Below are 21,095 nucleotides of genomic sequence, written 5' to 3' on the forward strand. Positions count from 1 at the left end.
CAGACCTTGCAAGAGATTTTGAGACATTTCTGCATGATCTGAAATTGTGGGGACAGCCCTGCTATCCGCCAGCCTTTCAGATGAGCTCAAGCATCATCACGAGGTAGTTTACACCTAAAGTACATTTCACCTTCCCAGGTATTGGAATTATGGATGCACAGTCACCATAACCAACTCCATTCTCACATATTTTAATGGCATCTTAGACAGACATGCCTTAAAGTGAACTCTTGATTCTCTCCTATGTTGGCTTTTGTTTGTTTGTTTGTTTGTTTTACCAATTTGGTAAAACAAAAAATAATGTGGTTGTGAGTCTTTCCTTTTTTCTCATAACGCCTCACAAAATATCACAAAGTATACTTTGGTAAGTCCTATTGATTATATTTCTAAAATATTTCTTAACCAAGAATACTTTTCAGTATTTTTATTGTTACTGCCTAATCAAGACTGTTAGTATCTCTACCCAGACTAATGTAATATCACCATTGTTTTCTTAGTTTCTCTTTATGGAGACTTCTAGTTAACTCCCTGCTAAGCAGCTAGAATGATCTTTTAAAAACATTGCTCTTTTGTTAAAATACAATTTTTATACTTTTCTCAACTTTACAAGTGCCCATTGAGATTTTCTACCCTCACCTTCCATGCCAGGGCTTACTTAAAAATCTTTTTACTAGGATGGAACTTTTTACATAGTCCCTGGCAGATCCTGTTCAATTCTTTGGAACCATTATTACCTCTAAATCTTTGCATAAATGACTCTTAATATCTTTGAGTTTTAGTTTTATACTACCTGTGCAACAGGCATTTCTCATCGGACTCTCATTCCATAATTTCCCATCATATCAGTATAAGAAGAAGAGGGGTCATTATCTGTTTCTATCACTAGTGTATATAGAATTGTTGATATATTGGTATCAAATAAAGGTTCACAGATGAATGCATGAATAAATGGCCTAAAGAAAGGGTCCATTTTGTTTAATCATGCCATATGTGTTTTCACGGGGAGGACTTGATAGAGAATCTTTGGGAAGTAGATTGACAAAAGTAGAATAATGATTTGTGCTAAGAATATTTTTTAGTTCACAAAGTAATAAAAGATAAAAGGTAGAGATAAAATTCCTGTGTATATGTGTATGCACTTTTTTTTGCATGCTATTATTATTGAGAGAACACACCAATTTAAAATGTGTTCCATATTTAATATAAAATTTCAGATTTTTTTGTGTTGTGGTAGATTATAATCTTATAGGTAATTGTGTATTGTGTTTGTTTTCAAACCATGCACCATAAACCACAAATAGGTTGTGAAGTTATTTAAATGGGTAATAGACATAAACAAAAAGGAGAAGTAAAAGAAGTGGAATACAACAGAAATGTCATTCTAATGTAAATAATTAGGGTATTTATTTTTATTTAAGACTGCACTTAGTAAGATGGGCCCTCTCATGGAGCAGTTAAAAGTTCTTCCTGTGGCCTGCTTGGGTAAGATCACCTTTCTCTAGGTGTCTTTTTCTCCATCTGCAGAATTAAGGAATCCTTACTGAAGGATTCCTTAAGCACTCCTTGCTTTTTAACACCTACAGCCTTGCCATTGTTATTTGTTTTGACTCCCGTGAGGATTGACTTTGCTACCCTTTACCTGTTGAAGCCAATCATTGTAAGGAGTTTGAGGTTTCCATGTCACTCCTTTCCTGATCTTCATAGACTGTACATTCTATACCTGTCTTATCTTTCCCTCCTCTACAGTGCTATAAGCTTTTTTGCTATGTGCCGTGGAACTAATCCATCATTAGCAAAATTACTTTTATTAAACTCGTTCATGTACATTTCCTTTTCTTCTTGTGAGTGGAAGCCATCTTCCTCAAGAAGTTGGTTCCTTTGTAGTCGTCTTCTTTTATTTTGGCCATCCTCATACAATTGGAATAAGTAGCAAAATATGTGTCTTCATTTTTAGCTCCAGATCATTACTGTCTTCCCTATCAGAATTTCTTCAGCTTTGAATTTATGTCAAAAGGGTATATCTATCTTTTTGATAATTTAATGAAGTTATCATCCCCTGCTTCTTAATGATTGTTAACTTCTGGCTCATAACTACTCTGACTTAATTCTTACTAATTTAATTCTAAATTCTAGCAAGACTTAGACAATGTTTTAAAAAAGATTTACTTTTTTGCTTATGTCTATGCACTTGTGGGTATATCTGCCTCCAGAGGCCAAAAGAGGGTGTTGGATCCCAGGAGATGGACTTACGGATGGTTAGAAGCCGCTTGGCCAAGGTACTGGGAACCAAACTCTGGTTCTTTGCAAGAGCAGCAAGCCTCTTAACTGCTGAGTACTCTCCAACCCTTCTATCAATTTCTGTATCTTATAAATTATCCTACCCTGGCCACTTAATTCCTTGGACCTTCTCCCTACAAAAATCTTTCACTTTATTTTGCTTCACTCATTTCTGTATGCTTTTAATATTCTTTTAACAATGGCAGAATCTTAATTTCAAGTTCTTTTTTCTCTGAATAGTTTTCACCTTTTAATTCATTTCTTTTAATATTCTAGCTCCAACACTTCTCCAACTTATGCCTTCAGCCCATTATTTCTGCCATTATTTTAACTTAAAAAATTACATTTATTAATTTGTTTAAACATTTGTACTGGCTGTTTTTGTCTGAAGTGCTCTTTCTCTGTGTAATTTTGTTTGTTGCCTTGCTACTTTAAACCTTTGCTCAATGAGCATAGTCTCTGATTATCCAATTTAAAATTACGAAGCTCGCCTAACTCATCGTCTTCATCCCCATTCCCTGCCTTATCTTTAGTTTAAAACAAAACACAACAAAGCTACCACCTCCTAATTGTCAACTGAATAGATTACTTTAATCCTACTAAGACATAAACGCCTCTCCCTGTACTCTTTTTCCCCAAATAAGGACTCCTAGGGTATTGTAGCTACTCTTATGATTAGGGTGGTCTTGGTACAGAGGGGTAATGCAGTAAAATTCAGTGAATTAAATGCATGCCCTGAGTGCATGCTGTGGAAATGAATTTCCTAACGTGTATAGGTGTCAGAAAGCATGTTAGCACGAGCTTACCATAAGATTGGGAGTCTAAAAATGTCTGAGTTTTGTGACAGTGAATAGATTAGTGTATATGGGTGTAACTAAACACTGAGTGAGGTTAAACAGAAAAGCTCTCTAGAGTCAGAGTAACGTGACCTAGAGTCTACGTCAGAGTCACATAACCTCTTAGGCTCAGCTCCTTATCATCGAGAATCCTTGGTTTGAGGCGCCTTCAGTGATTTCTTTCCCTAGGTCTAAAGCCTGCATTACTGATTTTTTCCTCAGTGGGGAAATGGGGGACTCTTAGTTACGCTTGTATCTGTATGCATCTCTTATGAGCTAAAAGCTTTCATCATGCTGTAATGCTCAGATTGTATTAATTTGCAGTAAAAATAGAAGAAACAAGATGGTTTGGATTTAGTCCCTCTTCTGTTATATTTAGAAAATTACCAAAAGGTGGAAGAGCAGCCTAACAGTTGCACAGCATTCAGTAAGTGTAAGAATTCCGTATGTACACAGCATTTATTTTTGTTTTCTCTTCTTCTTTTCTATTCCAGACGGTCTTAAAATCACTACACTTGCCAAAAAACAACAGTCTTTATGTCCTTACACCAGACTTACCACCACCTTCATCATCCAGTCATGCTGGGTAAGGTATTACTTTTCCTGGAAAAAAATACTGGTAAAGTATTTACTTTTCCTGGAAATCTGAAAGGAAAAATTTGATGGGTAATTTCTCTAAGTTTTGTATTATTATAACCAATAAACATTTTACATACGCTGTAACTTACTAGCAACTGTTAAGTGTATCAGTTTTCACACTGTGGAGATCTGTTGGAAATGCCTGTATATTAAAAATAATCAAAACTGAATAGAGCTATTGCTCAGTGCTACATACTATATATACGGGGTTCTGAGATCCTTGCCAGCACTTAAGTGGGTAGGGGCCAAATGACCATTCTTTGATTGAATGGCTTTAGGGAGGAAGAAGAATATATGCAACTTCAGTGTCTTATTGCCAAAGAAGATACAACTTTGAAGAAAAGTCAGTGAGTTCTACAGGGCAAAGCTAGAAAAACACCCACCTAGGGTCTCATAGTATTTTCTTAGGTTAGAGAGACTTATTATTTTTAGTTCACATAGAACTCAATACATATGTACAGTGATCCAGTATCTAGTTGCATGTTAATTTAGTAGTACTAAACCAAGCAAATGGCCTGCATATACTGATTGTACTAATGATAAAACTTTTTTTTTTCTGAGTCCTTATCTCAAAACTAGCTTTAAGCTGTCTTTGAATTTTGTAGTATTCAGGTTCAACTGCTGATTTTGTTGTTGCTGGAATGTCATGCTTGGCTAATATAGATGGCCATCTTTATTGCCATATAAGTGACCTCTGATTACTAGTTATTCATTCCCTGGACCTGCAGTGCCTACCACTTAATGCAGTGCTTATAGGAGAATGAAAAGTGGTTTTTAGTTGGCTTGTTCTTTTTAACTAAGTCAGTGATGGGTAGGAACAGTGAATAAAGTTCAAAGAAAGACAAATGATGTAGCACTGAGTTCATATGCAGAGACTCACGGCATTGAAAAAGTTGTATTAATACACATTTATTTGAGACCTTTTAAAAAGTCAGCGCTCATTTATGTTTATTGATTTTTATAAAAACTTTGAATTTTTTTCAGTCACAGTATAAGTTATTTACTAAAATATATAAATTACCCTGCTTTTAAATTGTACTGACAGACGATTTTCTTCAAGTTTTGGTCAGAACTATAAAGATTCTACTTCCTTGTTTTACTTTCCTGTCTTGATTTTATTGCCACTAGGGGGTGCCTGGTAATTGAGTCTTTGTATTGACAATTTCTTTCTGTATCCAAATATTATAACAACATAAATTATAATATGAACATTTGTAATTGAGTTCAGAATTATTTTGATGTAAATTTTGGTTTTTAAAAGAACAATTTCAAGCTGAGAATTTAAGAGTGAAGTCTTTAGTCAGAGCCTTTGTGGCAGTTGAAAGCATTTTAAATCCTGTAAGAATAGAGTTCAATAATGAGTTAAGAGAGTTCTGTGTTATCCCTGTGGCACAACTGCAAATGAGCTTACAATTCATGCTAAAATTACAAAAGGAGAAATGGTAGTTACACATGTTTCATGTTATTATAGAATGATTCAATTTGTCAGTATGCTTTTTATTAACTAAAAGAAAAAAGACAAGCTCTGTCCTCAATGAGCTTGTAGCCTATTCATTAAAGGTAGTGGGCCTTTAAAATTTTCTTTCCATTCCAGGTAATTTTATTAATTATCCCTCATTGCTTATTTTAATCCTAGAACTCAGATTATTATATCCAGTCTCTTCTGTAGTATTTCTTTCCCCCTCATTTACTCTAAACGTCAATATCCTTGAGAGTTCTTTTCTCAACAGTCTTTCCTATTGTACTTCTTGGAATCTGTTTTCACCCTTTCAATTTTTAAAAGTTATTTAAATAACCGAGAAATTTGTATTTACAATTTCTCATGTCCCAGTTTTCTCAGAGTCTTTCATTTATGTTTGTAGCATATAATTCAGAGTTAGATGTTTAGACTTGACTCATTCCCATTCTGGAAAACCTGTATAACTGCTCACCTCACTAGGCATAGCCTTCTGTGAATACTGTGAAGTGCTGAGGTAGGAACTAACATGATGAAGAAAGGTCATTTAGTTGGAATTTGATTGGTTTTTGTTAAGGTAAATTTTGGTAGAGTAGTGGAAGTGAGAATTAGATTTTAGTACATTTTAAAGAATAAGTGAGAAAGGAAAACACATTATATCTACAGAGAACTGATTGTAAAGGAAAGTAATTTTAAGAGAGAAGAATTACTTGAAATAGGAGGCCAACAAGACAGCAAATGTGAATAAGTAAAACAAACAAAGCCTTGTGCCTGGAAGGGGTATGGGGATGTTTGTCTGCAGGAGCCTCTGTATCAGAATACAGTAAAGTGGTTGACTTAGCAACACAGTTCTAGTATTCCAGATTTACAGTCAAGACAGAAATTCAGGCTAGGTCAGTTTGTGATGAAGGTATTTCCCTGCCCTGTAGATTGCCAATTTCTCACAATATCCTTGCTTGGCAGGGAAAGAAAAAGTGAGTGAACTGTTTTTTCTTCCTTCTTATAGGAATGCCAATCCCATTGGATTAAGACTTCAATCTTATGACCTGAATTAGCTCCTGAAGACTGTATTTCAGATACCATTAAATTGGAGTTTTAAGACTTCAACATATGAATTCTAGGGGTAATTCCAAGGGTCAGTTCTGAGTAGGGAGACAGGATTGGTGTCCAGGATTAAGTATTGAAATCAAGTTACCTAACAGAGGCAATAGACAGTAGGTGCCAAGTTGGAGAATATTTCTGACTTCTGGATTTTAATGGTTATAATAGCAATGACAAAGTCCCAAGTTATAGAAAATGCTAAAATATGAAATATATATTTCTCAAAGAACAAAAGGAATTTCAAGAAAATGTAATAAGTATTTGATAAAGGATGGTGACATAATAATAGTCATTTCTGCCAAATACTGCACACAAGTGTTTTCCTTTAATTCTTACAGTAATCATAAGGTGATATTTTTTACTCACATTTTGCACTGAGGAAGTTGAGTGAAAGGTGAGGTGGGGACAGAGATATCACATGTTTGGAAGGTTTTAGACATTCTGATTATCTTTATTCCACAGGTATCCCTATCACAACCAGCAGTGGTAGACACTAAAGAAAGCAACCTAAATTCATCTAGAAAAAGACTTAGTTGATGTAAAAATAGAAAAGAAGTATAGGAAAACAACAGTAGAGCAAAACAACATTCAATGGAAAAACAAGTATATTAACAGTATCTATAAATAAGATGGTATTAATTTCTTTTCATTCAAAGCAGCTGTCCTCGGCCTTGTCTGGTAGAATATGCCCACAGTCTCCTTAGGCCCAGTTTTAGAAGCAGAATTTGAAGCAGTGTAGCTCATTTTAGGTCAGTTAGGACTGAGACAGAAATTCTAAATTTGGATCTTCAAAAATTTCTTGGGCTGGAGAGATGGCTCAGCGGTTAAGATCACTGACTACTCTTCCAGAGGTCCTGAGTTCAAATCCCAGCAACCACATGGGGGCTCACAACCATCTATAATGAGATCTAGTACCCTGTTCTGGTCCGCAGACATACATGCAGGTAGAAAGCTGTATGATGTATACATAATAAATATATATTGAAACAATAGTTTGAAAAAAACTTCTTTAAGGTAATTGCAGAAAAAAATGGAAAACAAAGGAGGAGGCAGTAATGCCTAAGTACTCTAGACTAATATTACTTAAAAGAATGTAGCATAATACTGTTGATAATGCTTTAGCTTCATTTTAAGGCAAATAGCATCAAGGAACTATTAGCCAGTAATATACACAAAACAATAATTGTGGACTTGTATGTTCAAGTCAGCAAAATTGGATAAAATTAGAAAAATAGATGAGGCATAATTGTTTTTCAAACTTATTTACTGATTTTTGGAGGCTGTAGCAGATTTGAGTAATTTAATCAAACATGCATGAAATACTTAAGAAAATAGGCCAAAATGCCAGATTTGAAAGAATCAAGTCATATTTGACCACACTTCTATTCCTCTGCTCTCATAAGTTTAATTCTAATTAATGTTATTATTAGACTTTTAAAGTAGGATTTTAAAGTGTTAAGTTAGTAAATTTTTTTACTAAGGAGTTCTTTAAAAGTGGCTCATTTTAAGAAGATGACATTCTGGATGAAAAAAGAGACCTGTCCCCAATTAAAACATCAATGGCAGTCACAGCACATCTAATTGGAGTGATGCACCAAATCCATTTATACAGTTTACTGCCTATTGATAGGTGGGTGACTACTGAGATTTGCTTGTTAGCATCACACTTCGAAAAAGAGCTGCAGGTATTCTCTATGATGGGAACTTATTTAATGGACAGTCAGAAAGTTGCTCACTAATTTATGAAGCAAGAAATTTAACACATTGCAAATATAGCGATTTCTTTATATTTTCCCTCAACAAATGGAATTACGTTTATACACCTTTACTATTTTCCACTCAGTGTATATCACAATATATCAGTATCATTACTAATTACCATGTTTTGATTAATCTTATGTACTTTGGTTTAGACATTTTTGTTGAATACAATATATCACTGTATTGATAAAAGGTAATTATAGGCATAAGGCCACCTGGAATTTGAAATTATCTTAAAAAATGTTATTAGGAATTATGTAAAATTAAATGTTTGTTTATCTAGACCTATCTAATTGTCAGCAAAGAAAGCAATTAGAAGTAACTGCAGACTCAGAGGCCAGCCTTTGTTAAACATGGTTTTAAGATTGTTACAGAACTTGTGGTGATGATAACATGATGTCTTGGAGGATGTTAACAACTGTAGCGGAGTGTTAATTAAGAATGATGTAATCTTTGTCTCAGAATTATTAGTATCATGTTAGTTTAGCTGGACAGAAGCAAAACCTAGTTTTGGTTATGATAATAGCTCAAGTCATATTTATAGCGGAAAGATTAACATTTTATTTTTATGCTGTTCCCCAGACATTTTTAAAATCCTCAATGAAATACAATCATATGTAAACATCAAGGCCTTAGCTCATTTACATATGTGCCAGATTTTCAAACTGATTGCTATTTGAACCTAATCTGTCATTGCTGGCTGCATTAGCTACAACAAACATTACATTTACATATTGATTTCTTATTTTGTTTTAGTGTAAATAATCCATAATTATAGTAAATTTGGTCTTTTGTTGACAGGAGCTCCTGTGACTCTTAAGTTTAGAATGGAAATTTAAATTATATGTGTTTTGCTTTTTAATTCAAAATCTGATGTATCTCAGTGGATAAAAAGATAATTGTGGTTCACAAAATATTAAAAAGACAAAAGGAAAATCTTAATGTTTAGAAAGATACAAATTATATTTTCTAAAATGATAAACATTTTAAAAATTTCTGGTATTTTAAAGAAGTTACTATTCTGGCTTCAGCTATTAGACCATGCTTAAAAAGCAAAATCTGATATAAATGGATGCACTGATCTACCCATATCCAGCTCAAGAAAATCAATAACCTGTGTACAGAACAGAAATGAATACTACTCCCAGGGTCTGTGAGGCTGTTAATACTTGTCCTTACTACATACATAAGTAATGTATGCAGTATAGTTTTACTACTGACAATGTATAGATGGCATGAGATATAGAGTATTTTAAGTAGCCATGGCAACAGACTCCCAGCTCCCGTGCAGACTGATTGAAAGTATATTGTAGTTTTTCTGTGCACATTGAGTTGGGAGAATGGTGGCTACCAGATTACTTAAGCACTGATAATGTAGTTAAACGTTATTAAGGAAATTTAATTTGTATACCATAATTTTCTAATTCTTAAAAGTCTAATAGCAGGTTCAAAAGCCTAAATTAAACCAGTGACAGGCTTTTTCTTGATACAGAAACTATAAAAACATAGTCAGTTGGGTTGTGGTAGCAAGATGCAGTAGGTGAGTGGCTCTAACAGCCAGCGTTTACTTTTCATCCTTATGGAGGTTACATTAGCTACAACAAACGTTACACCAGCAGGTTCGCTTCCTAGAGAGGCCTTTATCCTGGCTTAACTAGTTTGCTAATCTTCAGATGTTAGAATAGAAAAGGTCTTTGCTTTCTCCAGTTCTTGTGAGAATACTAATCCAATCATGGGACTGTCATAGCTTCATCTAAATATAATTACTACACAAAGCACCCACCTTCGAATACTGTATTTCATACTAAGAGTTAAATTTCAACCTGAATTTTGGGAATGACATGAACATTTAGCCCTGAAGTTTAAGAGTAAATTTCTCTTTTCTACTTTGGTTGATTTTGGTGGATTTATAACTTAAACAGTAAATGTTTCCTCTAGATCTTTTCATACAGAATAGACAGGCAGGCAGGCAGGCAGGCAGTGATTTAGAATAACTGAGTCTTTTGCATACTGAAGACTTTCAGAGGGGCTTCTGGGATGAAGGAATTGCTGAGAGGATCTTTTGGTTACTGTTACTATTGATTGAAGAGATAGTGCCTACTGATGGCACCTTACAGCATGGTGCTATTACTAGTTTGTAGGAAAGAACTCAATCTTTTTTATTTGTTATCAGTTAATAACTGTTCTGTAGCTTTTGGTGATCAAATAGTGTTTCTCTTCAGTGGGAGGAAAATACAATAACTTTTTATATATAATATAATGATTTGTGTTTTCGTATGTGTCTACATATATGTATATATACATATACATATACACATGTATATGTGCACCATGGCTCAACATGTGGTGGTTAAAGGACCACTTTTAGGAGCATGTTTGTTTGTATGCATTTGTGTACTATAGTTATCTATGTGATGGTCAGAGGACCACTTGCATGAGGTGGTTCTTGCCTTCCATGTTGAAGAGCATGGGGATCAAATTCAGGATTGTCAGAATTGGCAGCAAGTTTCGTTTACCTACTGAACCAGCTTGCTAACACAAAATGCTGTTTCCGTATTAAAATGCATCCTTAAATTAATCTTGAAAAAAATCACTAAGTATCTTTGAACTTACTTCTGACTTGCTATCATGCTCTTGAAATGAGAAAGAAATTAAGAAGATAGTGAGGGGCTATCTTTTTTTTTTTTTTTTTTTACTGTTTTTATCAGTAATCACCCATAATATGTCATTCTATGTTCACATATATAAAATGCCTATTTTAGAGTTTCAGATTTATTATTTATGAAGAATAATGTTAAGAATATTTAAGCCACAGAATTAACATAGTATTAGCATTTGCTAGAGGCCAAGTATCTGATCAAGTAGCTTTGTGGTCCCTGTAGGAACAGCTATATTGGAATGAGCTTATTCCAGGAATAATCTGGCACAGAAAGAAGAGAGTTATTGACCAAGAAGAATAAAGATGTTTCGCGGAAATTCTTTCTACACATGTATTACTAGCTTAGACATTAATGCTGAGTTAGTATTATAACTGAGACTTATGTATAATTGGTTACCTGTCAATGTTTTTAGAGTTCCCTCTTATACATTACTCTCTTCCCATAATTCTAAAATGAAAAAAGTGTTTGGGTGCAGTTTCTTGTTCCTTTTACCTCATCTAATATAGGCTAAGACAGAGGGTTCCTGGACCTTCATGGTGGAAGGAAAGAACTAACTTCTTCAGATTGTCCTGTGATCTTGATATGCATGTGTGGTACATATAGTCCCTCCATAAATTAATTATATTTTAAATTATTTTTTTAAATTATAATATAATTACATTACTTTTCCTTTACTTTAACTCCCTCCAGACCGTCTTTTAAATTCATGTCTTCCTTTTTATTATTGTTACACGTATATATGTGTATATAAATACTTCTAAATAAAATCTGCTCAGTTTCTTTCTCTCTTCCTCCCCATATGTGTATACACATAAATATTACTAAGTATAACCTACTCAGTCTGTATAATGCTGTTGGCATTTATGTTCTTTTCTCAGGGCTGACCATTTGGTATATTAGATGAGCAGTTAGTATGCTGTCTTCTGTCCTCAGCACTCCTTAGTTGCCTATAGTTCTTTGTGTAGGGTTGAGGCCTCTTAGGCTTTTTTGCATGGTTACTTCTAGTACCATACGTTAAATATTTTAAAAATAAACAAAGTTTACTTATTTGCTTTTTATCTTTTTATTTTAAATTGATAAATGATACTTAAGCACACTGTATTATTTTTCACTGTTGTAGAAATTATTTAAATCCTGGCCTGAGGTTTCTACCCTGAGTTCTCAGATGAAGGACACACACAGTCTTTATATTTTTAATAAGCCTTAATCAGCACAAGAGCCGGGAAGATACCTAGCCTCCATACTTTTAGAATCTACTTTCCTTTCAATAAACCTGAATTACTACTTACTGTGTTTGATCTGGGCTGCTCATAACTCCATTTGGCTAGCCCACAGGGCCAGGTTTTTATGGCTCAGCTAACCCACGGTGACTTCTCCTTCTCCCTCTTACATGTTCTTCTCCTCCAATCCAAGCCTGGGAAACCTAAACCCTACCTAAGTCTCTTCTGCCCAGCTATTGGCTGTTGGCATCTTTATTCATCAATCAGAAATAACTTGGGGCAAGGTCACAGGGGCTATGTGCAGACTCCTGGTCTTGGGGGCCCATACTTAGCATTACAGTAGACAGTAAAAGATAAAACCTCAGCAATTCTCTCTTTTAGTCCATTAAAGGGCTCTTCTCTTAGATATAAAATGAGTACAGCTATAAAAATTATGCAAATTGGGGTTGGGGATTTGGCTCAGTGGTAGAGCACTTGCCTAGCAAGCGCAAGGCCCTGGGTTCAGTCCCCAGCTCTGAAAAAAGAACCAAAAAAATTATGCAAATTATAAGGCATGATATACACTTATAACATCCCATTATATTTGGCAATTTAGATAAAGTATTTTATCATCTATCTTAACTTAAAGGGTTTATAATTTTGTATCTCAATCATGTTTGATTTTAACTTGTATTAACCATCTGAAAACCCTCCTTTTAAATCTACAACATCATCAGTGCTAAACAACTTAAGTTTAATTGTGAGACTATCTAGTCTTCAATCCTGTCAGATATTTGAGAAGGGACTAAATATTACTTGAATATGCAGGAAACACAAAGACACAGCTTCCAAAACTATAGAAATGGTATACATTTGACTGCATGTACAGTCCCCAAAATTCTGTATAACGTTGGACCATCTATCCTCAGCCTTCTGTCCCAGAACATCTGACAGACCTTAAGTGAAGCAGGGATTATGAAGAACTAGTGTACCCTGTCTTGTCAGAGCTTAGCAGTCAATTACCCTGCATCCGTCTGTCCTCTATGGACAGTATTCTGCCTGCAGATAAAGTTAGGCCTTTGGGTGGTTAGCTTGCTCCACTTGAGGCACCTCCACACGGAGACACTGATGCTGTCATCACTTTCCTTGTAGTGGAATGGGGAACTGTCAGAAGCAGATACGTCTCAGTCAAAAGTTCATTTTGTTTGACAATCTTACTTGAGTTTAAAGGTCCATAGTTGAAACAGAACAGAGAGAACTTTGCCTCAGAAGAGAGGCTTAGAATGTGGGTGCACCTAACTGTGGCTGACTCACCTGTCTGTTACAAGACACCAGTAGGGAGAAGATGCTCCTAGATGCAATGACTGAGGTTATTTTGTTATATTTACCAGTTAGTAGCATTTTGCTCTGATTAATATAACCATGCAATATATTTTTTATAACCTACACCCTGTTTTTTTTTTCTAAAAAGACCAACTAAAAATTCATAAAACAAAATATTTTGTTTGTTAGTTTTTATAGTGAAAGTATTTATAGTAAAATTACGTATTTTTAAAGTTTTTGTAGCTAATGCTATAGGAAAATCAATATTAGATATTATAGCACATAATATCACATATAAGACTGTTTGTCTGCCTGTTTCTCAGTAAACTTAGTAAAGGCAGAGATATGATCTTACTGGGCTTACTTCCTCCATGCCAAAAGGCAAATAAATCATGACTGTAATTTCTTTAGTTAGTTCTGAACAAATATCACATTTTGAACATGTGACATAAAGTAGTGACAATTTCCTTTGTGAAATTGATGTGATTATAATTTCATGTAGTTGGTACGAAATTCTTAATACTTGAGATATTTTAGTATTTGAAAAGCCAGCTGTTAACTGTTGATGAGGCAAAAGAACAAGGCTAGAGTCAGAGATGGAGGATGTTGTCATCAGTGGACAAATCGTTTCCCCTTGGACATGAATATGGTAGATCAACTTGAAATAAATAAAGATAAAATTGATTCTGGATAATGTGAGGTTCAATATACAAGTATGTTCCATTATTAGGAAGCAGAGTGAGTGAGTGTGTGTGTGTGTGTGTGTGTGTGTGTGTGTGTGTGTGTGTGTGTAGATTGGGTCTCTCACGCGCGCGCACTGGTTCACTTGTGCCTGAAGGCCAGAGAGGTCAATTTGGTGATGTCTTCCTTTAGCACTCTACGCCTTTTTTTTTTTGAGGTAGTCTCTCAGCACAGAACTGGAGCTTGCTATTGGGTATATGTTGGCTGCTCAGGTAACACCTGGAATAGTTCTGTCTGTATCCCTGCTCCACCTCCAGTGTGAAGTTTCAGCATAGTCTACCATTTACCTGGATCCTTAGTGTCTAAACTTAGATCTTAATCCTGAAAAAAGGACTTTACTTAACTGGGCTGTCTTCCCAATCCCCTCGAAACTTTTTCTCCTGTACAAACTCATAAATCATGAAGAATAATTGCTACAAAAGCACTTAGATCTTCTTGTTTGTGTTGCACTGACACTGTAAGATTTTAAAGTCTGAGCATCTCTCAAGTGTTAGAATATGTCACCTTATAACTTATGCAATAACAGTTCACCCTCGGTCTCTTTAAAGTTTAATATTTGTAGTCCTATAAAGGAAGAATATCCTTTTTCTTTTCAGAAGAGGAAACAGTATTTACAGAGTACTCATGTCTAAAGATGGGGCTTTATATATTTTAGGCACTCACTAAATACTTCTGATAGAATGGTTGACTTGCCATAGTCAAACAGCTGACCTTGGTAGGGCAAAAGTTCAGAGCTGGCTCCCTAATATCCTAGTAGTTTATATTACTCTCTGTGTTTATATGCTCCATCTCCACTGCTACCCAGAAATTACAGAATTGACTAAAATAGTTTTCTTCTAAATAGTGTGGTACTTGATGCTGGTCCCGTGAGACTACCCTACTATCAAAATCAAGAAACAAATCTAAGAATTTGCAAAAAGGCAACCTTAACAAATGGATTCATTTCTAAATCTAAAATAGTAAAAATTTTGTAATTTTGAGTTTTTTAGCCTACTTTGTGTAGTCTTACATCTTAGGCTTTTCTTTTTTCTTTTAAAATAAGGAGGGCACTTTTGTTTGACTCATAGCTTCAGAAGTCTTAGTTCATGCATGTTGACTCTGTTACTTTTGGGCCTGTGGCAAGGTAGTATGGGGATGGGTAGGGATGGAAAGAGAGGGAGGGAGAGGAAGAGAAGCCAGGATCCAGTAAACACCACCCTTCCCCACTTTCTGGACACAAAGCAAAGACACAGGTGTCTTTGTGTTTCCATCTCAGATCCAAGCTTTAACACTGTGCTTCAGGATTAGATTAAGGAAAATCCTAAATTTGAGATGGATTTACTGGAGCCTGTGTGAACAGTGACTTGCTTGGAAGGTCACACTGGAGGTTCACTGGGCTTTTGTCCGAGGCTGCAACATTCTTGGGAGGCTGTACCTGTTCTCATGGAAGGAGTGGCTTCAGGAATTGAAATGTCTCTCTCCCTTGCTTCTGTCCCTGGGTTTATGGGAAGAGATCTTGTTCATTTAACATGTCACACATTTCTCTCTTTTATTATACTTACCCTTAGTCTTTTGATGTTGCCAGCACATGGCTCTTTTTATGGCCTTCACATACTCTCAGCTTTGGCATGACCGAGCCCACTCTTTCAGTGTAAACAGGTTAGTTTTATCTTTTTTCCCCTCTTCTCCTCTCCCACACTCTCCCCTCCCCTCCCCTCCCCTCCCCCTCTCCGTCCCTTCCTCAAGATATAACACTATTAGAAACAAACAAACAAACAAAACCAAGATGGGAAATGGGTTTGTTTTCAACGCATGCCTTGGATAAAGCTACTTTTCACTACCTAACCTCACTCCTTCCTGCTGTAGGGCAGAGTCCAACTCAAAGCAGTCCCACAGCCAGAGTTTCATTGGCTGCTGTGGCATCTGGACTCATGGTAAGACTCAGCCCTGGCTGTGTGACCTTTGAGCTCAGCCACCTTGGCCATGGTTGGGTACTTCCAAATAACCAGCTGGTTCTGGGCAAAGCCATGGCCTGAGATGAGCTCCTTATAGTGGGGAGACCAGAGGATGGAGGAAACCCGGGAATGGGCCTTCACAGCACTCGGGCCCCACAGTTCCAAATGTGAATGTGTCAGTCCCTGGTACCTTCTCCTGTTGCCAGAATACTGTACTGCCAGGGACATCATGAACAGCCTGCCGTCTTAGTCTCTGTCCATCTTAGCTTCTTGCTCCATCAGTCTCCTCCTGGAGACTTCCTCTTGGTGACCTCTCTCCTCTTTTGACCCCAGAAGCCCCTAGTTTGTTGTTGTTTCAGCTGGGCTTTATTGATTTTCCTCTTCACTATTAATGTTTAAACTAACTCCTTTGCTTTGTTTCAGGTGGTCAGAATGTTCTAGGGTTCCAACTTGATCTTTCTGCTTTTGTCCTCCCGTAGGCCTGCATGCTACTAATCCTTCTGCTCTTATATCTTTTAATTGGCTGTTTTGTTTGATTGTTGTATTTTAGTTTTATTCCCACCCTCCCCTCCCTGGGAGAGAGAGCCCAGGTTAGCTTCAAACTTGCCTTGTAACTGTGAATGATTCTAAGCTCCTGATTTTCCTGCCTCTATTTTTTTAATTCCCGAGTTCACAGTTTACTTGGCCTTTAATGCTTACATTCAATAATATTGAAATTTCTTTTCGTGTTTCTAATATGCAATCAAATTTAAAATATCTAAAACCTCACTCAGTTTTTCTACCCAGTTATCTACGTTAAATAAAGTTCTATCCCTTTGTTTGCCCAGACTGGGTTATATATATATATATATTTTTTTTTTTTACCCTCATCAGTTAATTGTCCATCTTCTGCCTCTAACTTGTATTCTATATTAAATATTTTACCATTTATCCTTTTCCTCACTTCTTTTTGTGAATTAATCTATTTTTCTATCTCCCCCATCATCCCTATTTTCTCAAAAATAGAGCACAAAGAGAAATCTTATATAGATGGAAATGGAAGTTAGCTCTTAGCATTTTTCTCTTTAAACCTTCCAGGAGAACCTGTTGTTGATCAGTTTTGTATTGTGTTAACTTCAGTTTATAGGTGTTTTTTTCTTGAAGATGACTTCTTAACTGTTCTTTTGCTAGATTCTCCAAGTCCTGTGTTATCTTTTATTTTATAATCTGTTTTACCTGCTTCATGGTACATTGCACTCTCCAAAATTACTCATTTACCTGATCTTTGTCCCATTGGACAGAAATACAAGTTTCATGAGAACAAGGACCATGTATGTTTTCCTTATTTCTCTAGTGGCTAGAATAATGTTTGGACTGTAGATCGGTATACAACTTAACTGTGTCCAAGTTTGTCACTCCAAGTATATCTTCTGAGTGTTCAATGTTAAGATCCTGTTTATCCGTCAAATCTCAACTTGTTGTGTGTCTTCTTTGGTTATTGTTACTTTTTTTTCTTCATGGACTTTTTTTTATCCCATGACCTAGGACAGAGTTAATTACTTTTCTCAGTTTTTCTTGGAGAATTTAAGTTCTTCTGACAGGGACATATTTGTATCCATATTAGACTATGTTTTTCTGAGAACTGTGTATTTTAATTTAGATTGAATTTTTGAAAGGCATTGTCCTAATGTTGTCTTAAAAATAAATAAGAAAGTATATAAGTAAGTAAATAGGGCTGGAGAGATGGCTCAGCAGTTAAGAGCACTGACTGCTCTTCCAAAGGTCCTGAGTTCAGTTCCCAGCAACCACATGGTGGCTCACAACCATCTGTAATGGGATCTGATGCCCTCTTCTGGTGTGTCTGAAGACAGCTACAGTGTACTCATACAGAAAAAAAATTTTAAAAAAGAGAAATATTTAAAAAACAAGTATATAAACATGCATATGTACATACATAAATACATACATACATACATACATACATACATACATGCATGCATGCATATATGCATGCATACTTACTTTAACCAGAGTGATATTTTTCTAGAAGTGAACCTTGTTTGAAAGTTAGAGATGAATATGACTCTTAGCTCATGGAAATTCACGATTTATTTACTTACTAAGCGAATATCTGCAGTGATCCAGGTATTTCAACAACAAATGTCCCTCCTGCAAGAAACTTGTATTTTAGTTGGATAATTTTTTAATTCATTAATAATACTTTATGATATATATTAGTGTTTTGGTTTTTTTGGTATTTTTTCATCTATTACTAACCTGCAAACTCTTTGTGAGACAATAGGTTGGACAGGTTAAATGCCTAATTCTAATCTTTATTGTGTGTTCCAGAATGGCAAAAGAACCAAGTAGGTCAGAGCTATAACACATTCAAAATATTTCTGAGGCTAAAGCAATGACAAAACTATACTCAAGACAGGCAATATAGGTAATTTTAACATAATAATAGGTTTTTATTAAATTATTTATGAAGATCATACTTCTCAATATTGATATAAAATAAAATCGTGACTATATTTCTTAGTTTATGTGACTGATTATATATAATTTTTGTTACATTTCTGTAACATTTGGGAGCTGCAGGACTTTAAGCGTCTTGCTTTGAACCCCTCAGTTTCTAAAATGCGTGTACTGCTGAGTACTGAGTGAAGGAGTCTTTTGAAAGAATTTTGGTGTAGCAGTTACAATTTGGTAAATTTCAGTATCTTGAATTTTTACCGAAAACATATTTCTATTTTTATACATCATTTGTAAGTATAAACAATAGTTTTTTGGTTCTTTTCTAGACAGCTGTTTTATTAGAATCATATTAGTCTTTCAGTAGTACATTTGAATAAAATTTTCATAGATATTTAATATCATTTGACAATGAAAGACCATTGATTTTCTTGGAGAATTAAGTAAATAGACAATAGTGTTTGTAGAAAATGTGTATGTATTTCAAGAATTTACAATAGAAGTTTTAAAACACCTTGGTAGAGAAGGAGTTAACAGGTTAGCTCCCCTTGGTTTTTCTCAGCATGCTCTCTTGCCTTTAGGAGCTGAAAAGATGATAACACTGGGCCCGGACATGCCTGTGTAGAGGTTAGGGTACTCCTGGGGTTTTTGCTGCTAGCTGTGAAGCAAGCTAGAACTTGTTCATCTCTGAGTTCCTTGTTTTTCTTTCAACCCTTTCAGTGCCCTGCAGGAATCATTAAATCAAAACTTCATGCTGATCATCACCCACCGAGAGGTCCAGCGGGAGTACAACCTGAACTTCTCAGGAAGCAGTACCGTTCAAGAGGTGAGTTATGTCTCACAGCTAAGGAATAAAGGTAGCTCATTATAGCTAATGTTGACCCTGTTAAAGAGGGTCTGTTCTGGTAGAAACTCTCTTTATGTTTCATTATTAGGTTTTTAATTTTAATTAACTGGAGAGTCAATGATTACAGTAGATACACTAAATGACTTGACCTAGAAATACAAATGTTGTAAGTGGGAGCTCTTGATAATTCTTAAAATACTCTGTTTAAAATCCTACTTATGAAGAATCCATTATTATACAAAATATTTCATGACTTTATAGTATTATTCAAAATATTAATTTGGAAATTGTTGACAACATTCATTGTGGAGTATGGTTCTGTTTTATTTGAAAGGTCACTCTCAAATGTGTCCTGTATTTATACATGTATGCCGCTTTAAACAGGAATTTGAAGAGGCTTTTCTTAAGTAGATCAATCTTACTAGCTTTGGGCAGTATTCATAAGATGTTTGAGACTGTCACTTAGCTTAGACTATCTGGAAAGAGTCTGTTAATACTGTCTGTATTTTCTTCAGTGTGACCAAAGAGGACCACTGTTTCTAAAAAAGTACTTCTCCTATGAGAGAAAAGATGCTGTCTTAGAATGCTTTTGGCCCCACCCATCTAAAGGCCAACAATTCTCTCCTTAGGGAATGAGGAATATTAGAGGCTTTGACAGGACTTCCATGCTTAGAAACATTAAAATAGTTACTATTTCATATTAACTTTTGTAATTTATAAAACTTACATCTTTCTTTTCTTTTTTTTAACTACTAAATTATAACAGACTAGATCATGCTAAATCTTGGACTGCTACGTAAAAAAAATCTATGATCATATTGTTTAAAATAATTAGTAACATCTTGAAAGAATAAGTAATTTTTTAGAATTATACAAAATGTTTTGGTAATGGCTAGACTATTTGTAATATTTTACGTGTTTGGTAAGTGAATTTTATTTTTGAATTTGTCACAAAGAGCTTTTTTGCTAAGTTTATCTTCTCCATTGGTAACTTGAATAGTTGTTATAACTAAGCACTAACATCTGCCCTTTTATCTGACTTCTTAATTTATCTTTATTTTATTATTCGAATTTTCTGGAATTTTATGCTTTTACATTGTCATTTCATTTTTAATTAGAATTTTTAATCTTGAAAAGTCATTTTTATCTAAAATTTTAATATGATTTATCATAGGATCTTTGAAAATAAAATATAAATTTTATATATGAACATTTAATTAAATAAAACAATTTAGCTTCACAGTAACTCCAGTTAAACAATAAAGCAAGACAATAAGATAAATTTTATTCTGTTGCTTGATTTATTTTTTATTCGAAGAGGAATAAAATTCATGATGGATAAATACAGAAATCTCTGTCTTCTGGTAGAAATTGTTATAGATAAACTTTGTGTGCAGTTTCTCTTTCCCAAACCCGTCTTTTGCATTGCTAGTTTAACTGACTTGAGTGTGTTTCCACTTTCTCCCACAAGAGGGCAGAAAGGACTATTAAGCTGATAGCCTAAAAATGCCACTCAGTGTTTTCAAATTAGCTTCTCTTATATTAACAAAAAGGAGCATAATGGCCAAGTTATTGTTTGATTTACAGATAATTGGCATATTGCAGCGAGGAGACTTAATTTCACCCTTTTAAATTAAACAGGGAGATTTAAAAAGACATAAAATATTCATTAATGTTCGGTGATTATAAAGTAGTGGCATATATTTATTTTGCCTTTATTACTGTTTCGATGGGAAAATACTGCAAATATTTCCGAAATCGAGTTGGCCATACTGACAAGTTGAAATGTGTAAGCAATGTTAATGCAATCTGCTCACACCTGATATCCTATGCAGAATGATTCAAAATGACTACATCAATTATTAAA

At 34.9% G+C, this 21,095-nt stretch overlaps 1 protein-coding gene across 3 annotated transcripts in view; it reads left to right on the plus strand.

The window, feature by feature from the left end:
- The window catches only part of Faf1 (Fas associated factor 1), a 363,928-nt gene that overhangs the window by 100,336 nt on the left and 242,497 nt on the right, over nucleotides 1-21,095 (plus strand). For all 3 annotated transcript variants that reach the window (NM_130406.2, XM_063287104.1, XM_039109189.2), the window contains 2 exons: nucleotides 3,608-3,699; nucleotides 19,102-19,207. In NM_130406.2, coding sequence (NP_569090.2) covers nucleotides 3,608-3,699; nucleotides 19,102-19,207 — 198 coding nt within the window. The remainder of the gene's footprint in view (nucleotides 1-3,607; nucleotides 3,700-19,101; nucleotides 19,208-21,095) is intronic.

Source organism: Rattus norvegicus, chromosome 5, assembly GCF_036323735.1.
Source record: "Rattus norvegicus strain BN/NHsdMcwi chromosome 5, GRCr8, whole genome shotgun sequence".
NCBI lineage: Eukaryota > Metazoa > Chordata > Mammalia > Rodentia > Muridae > Rattus > Rattus norvegicus.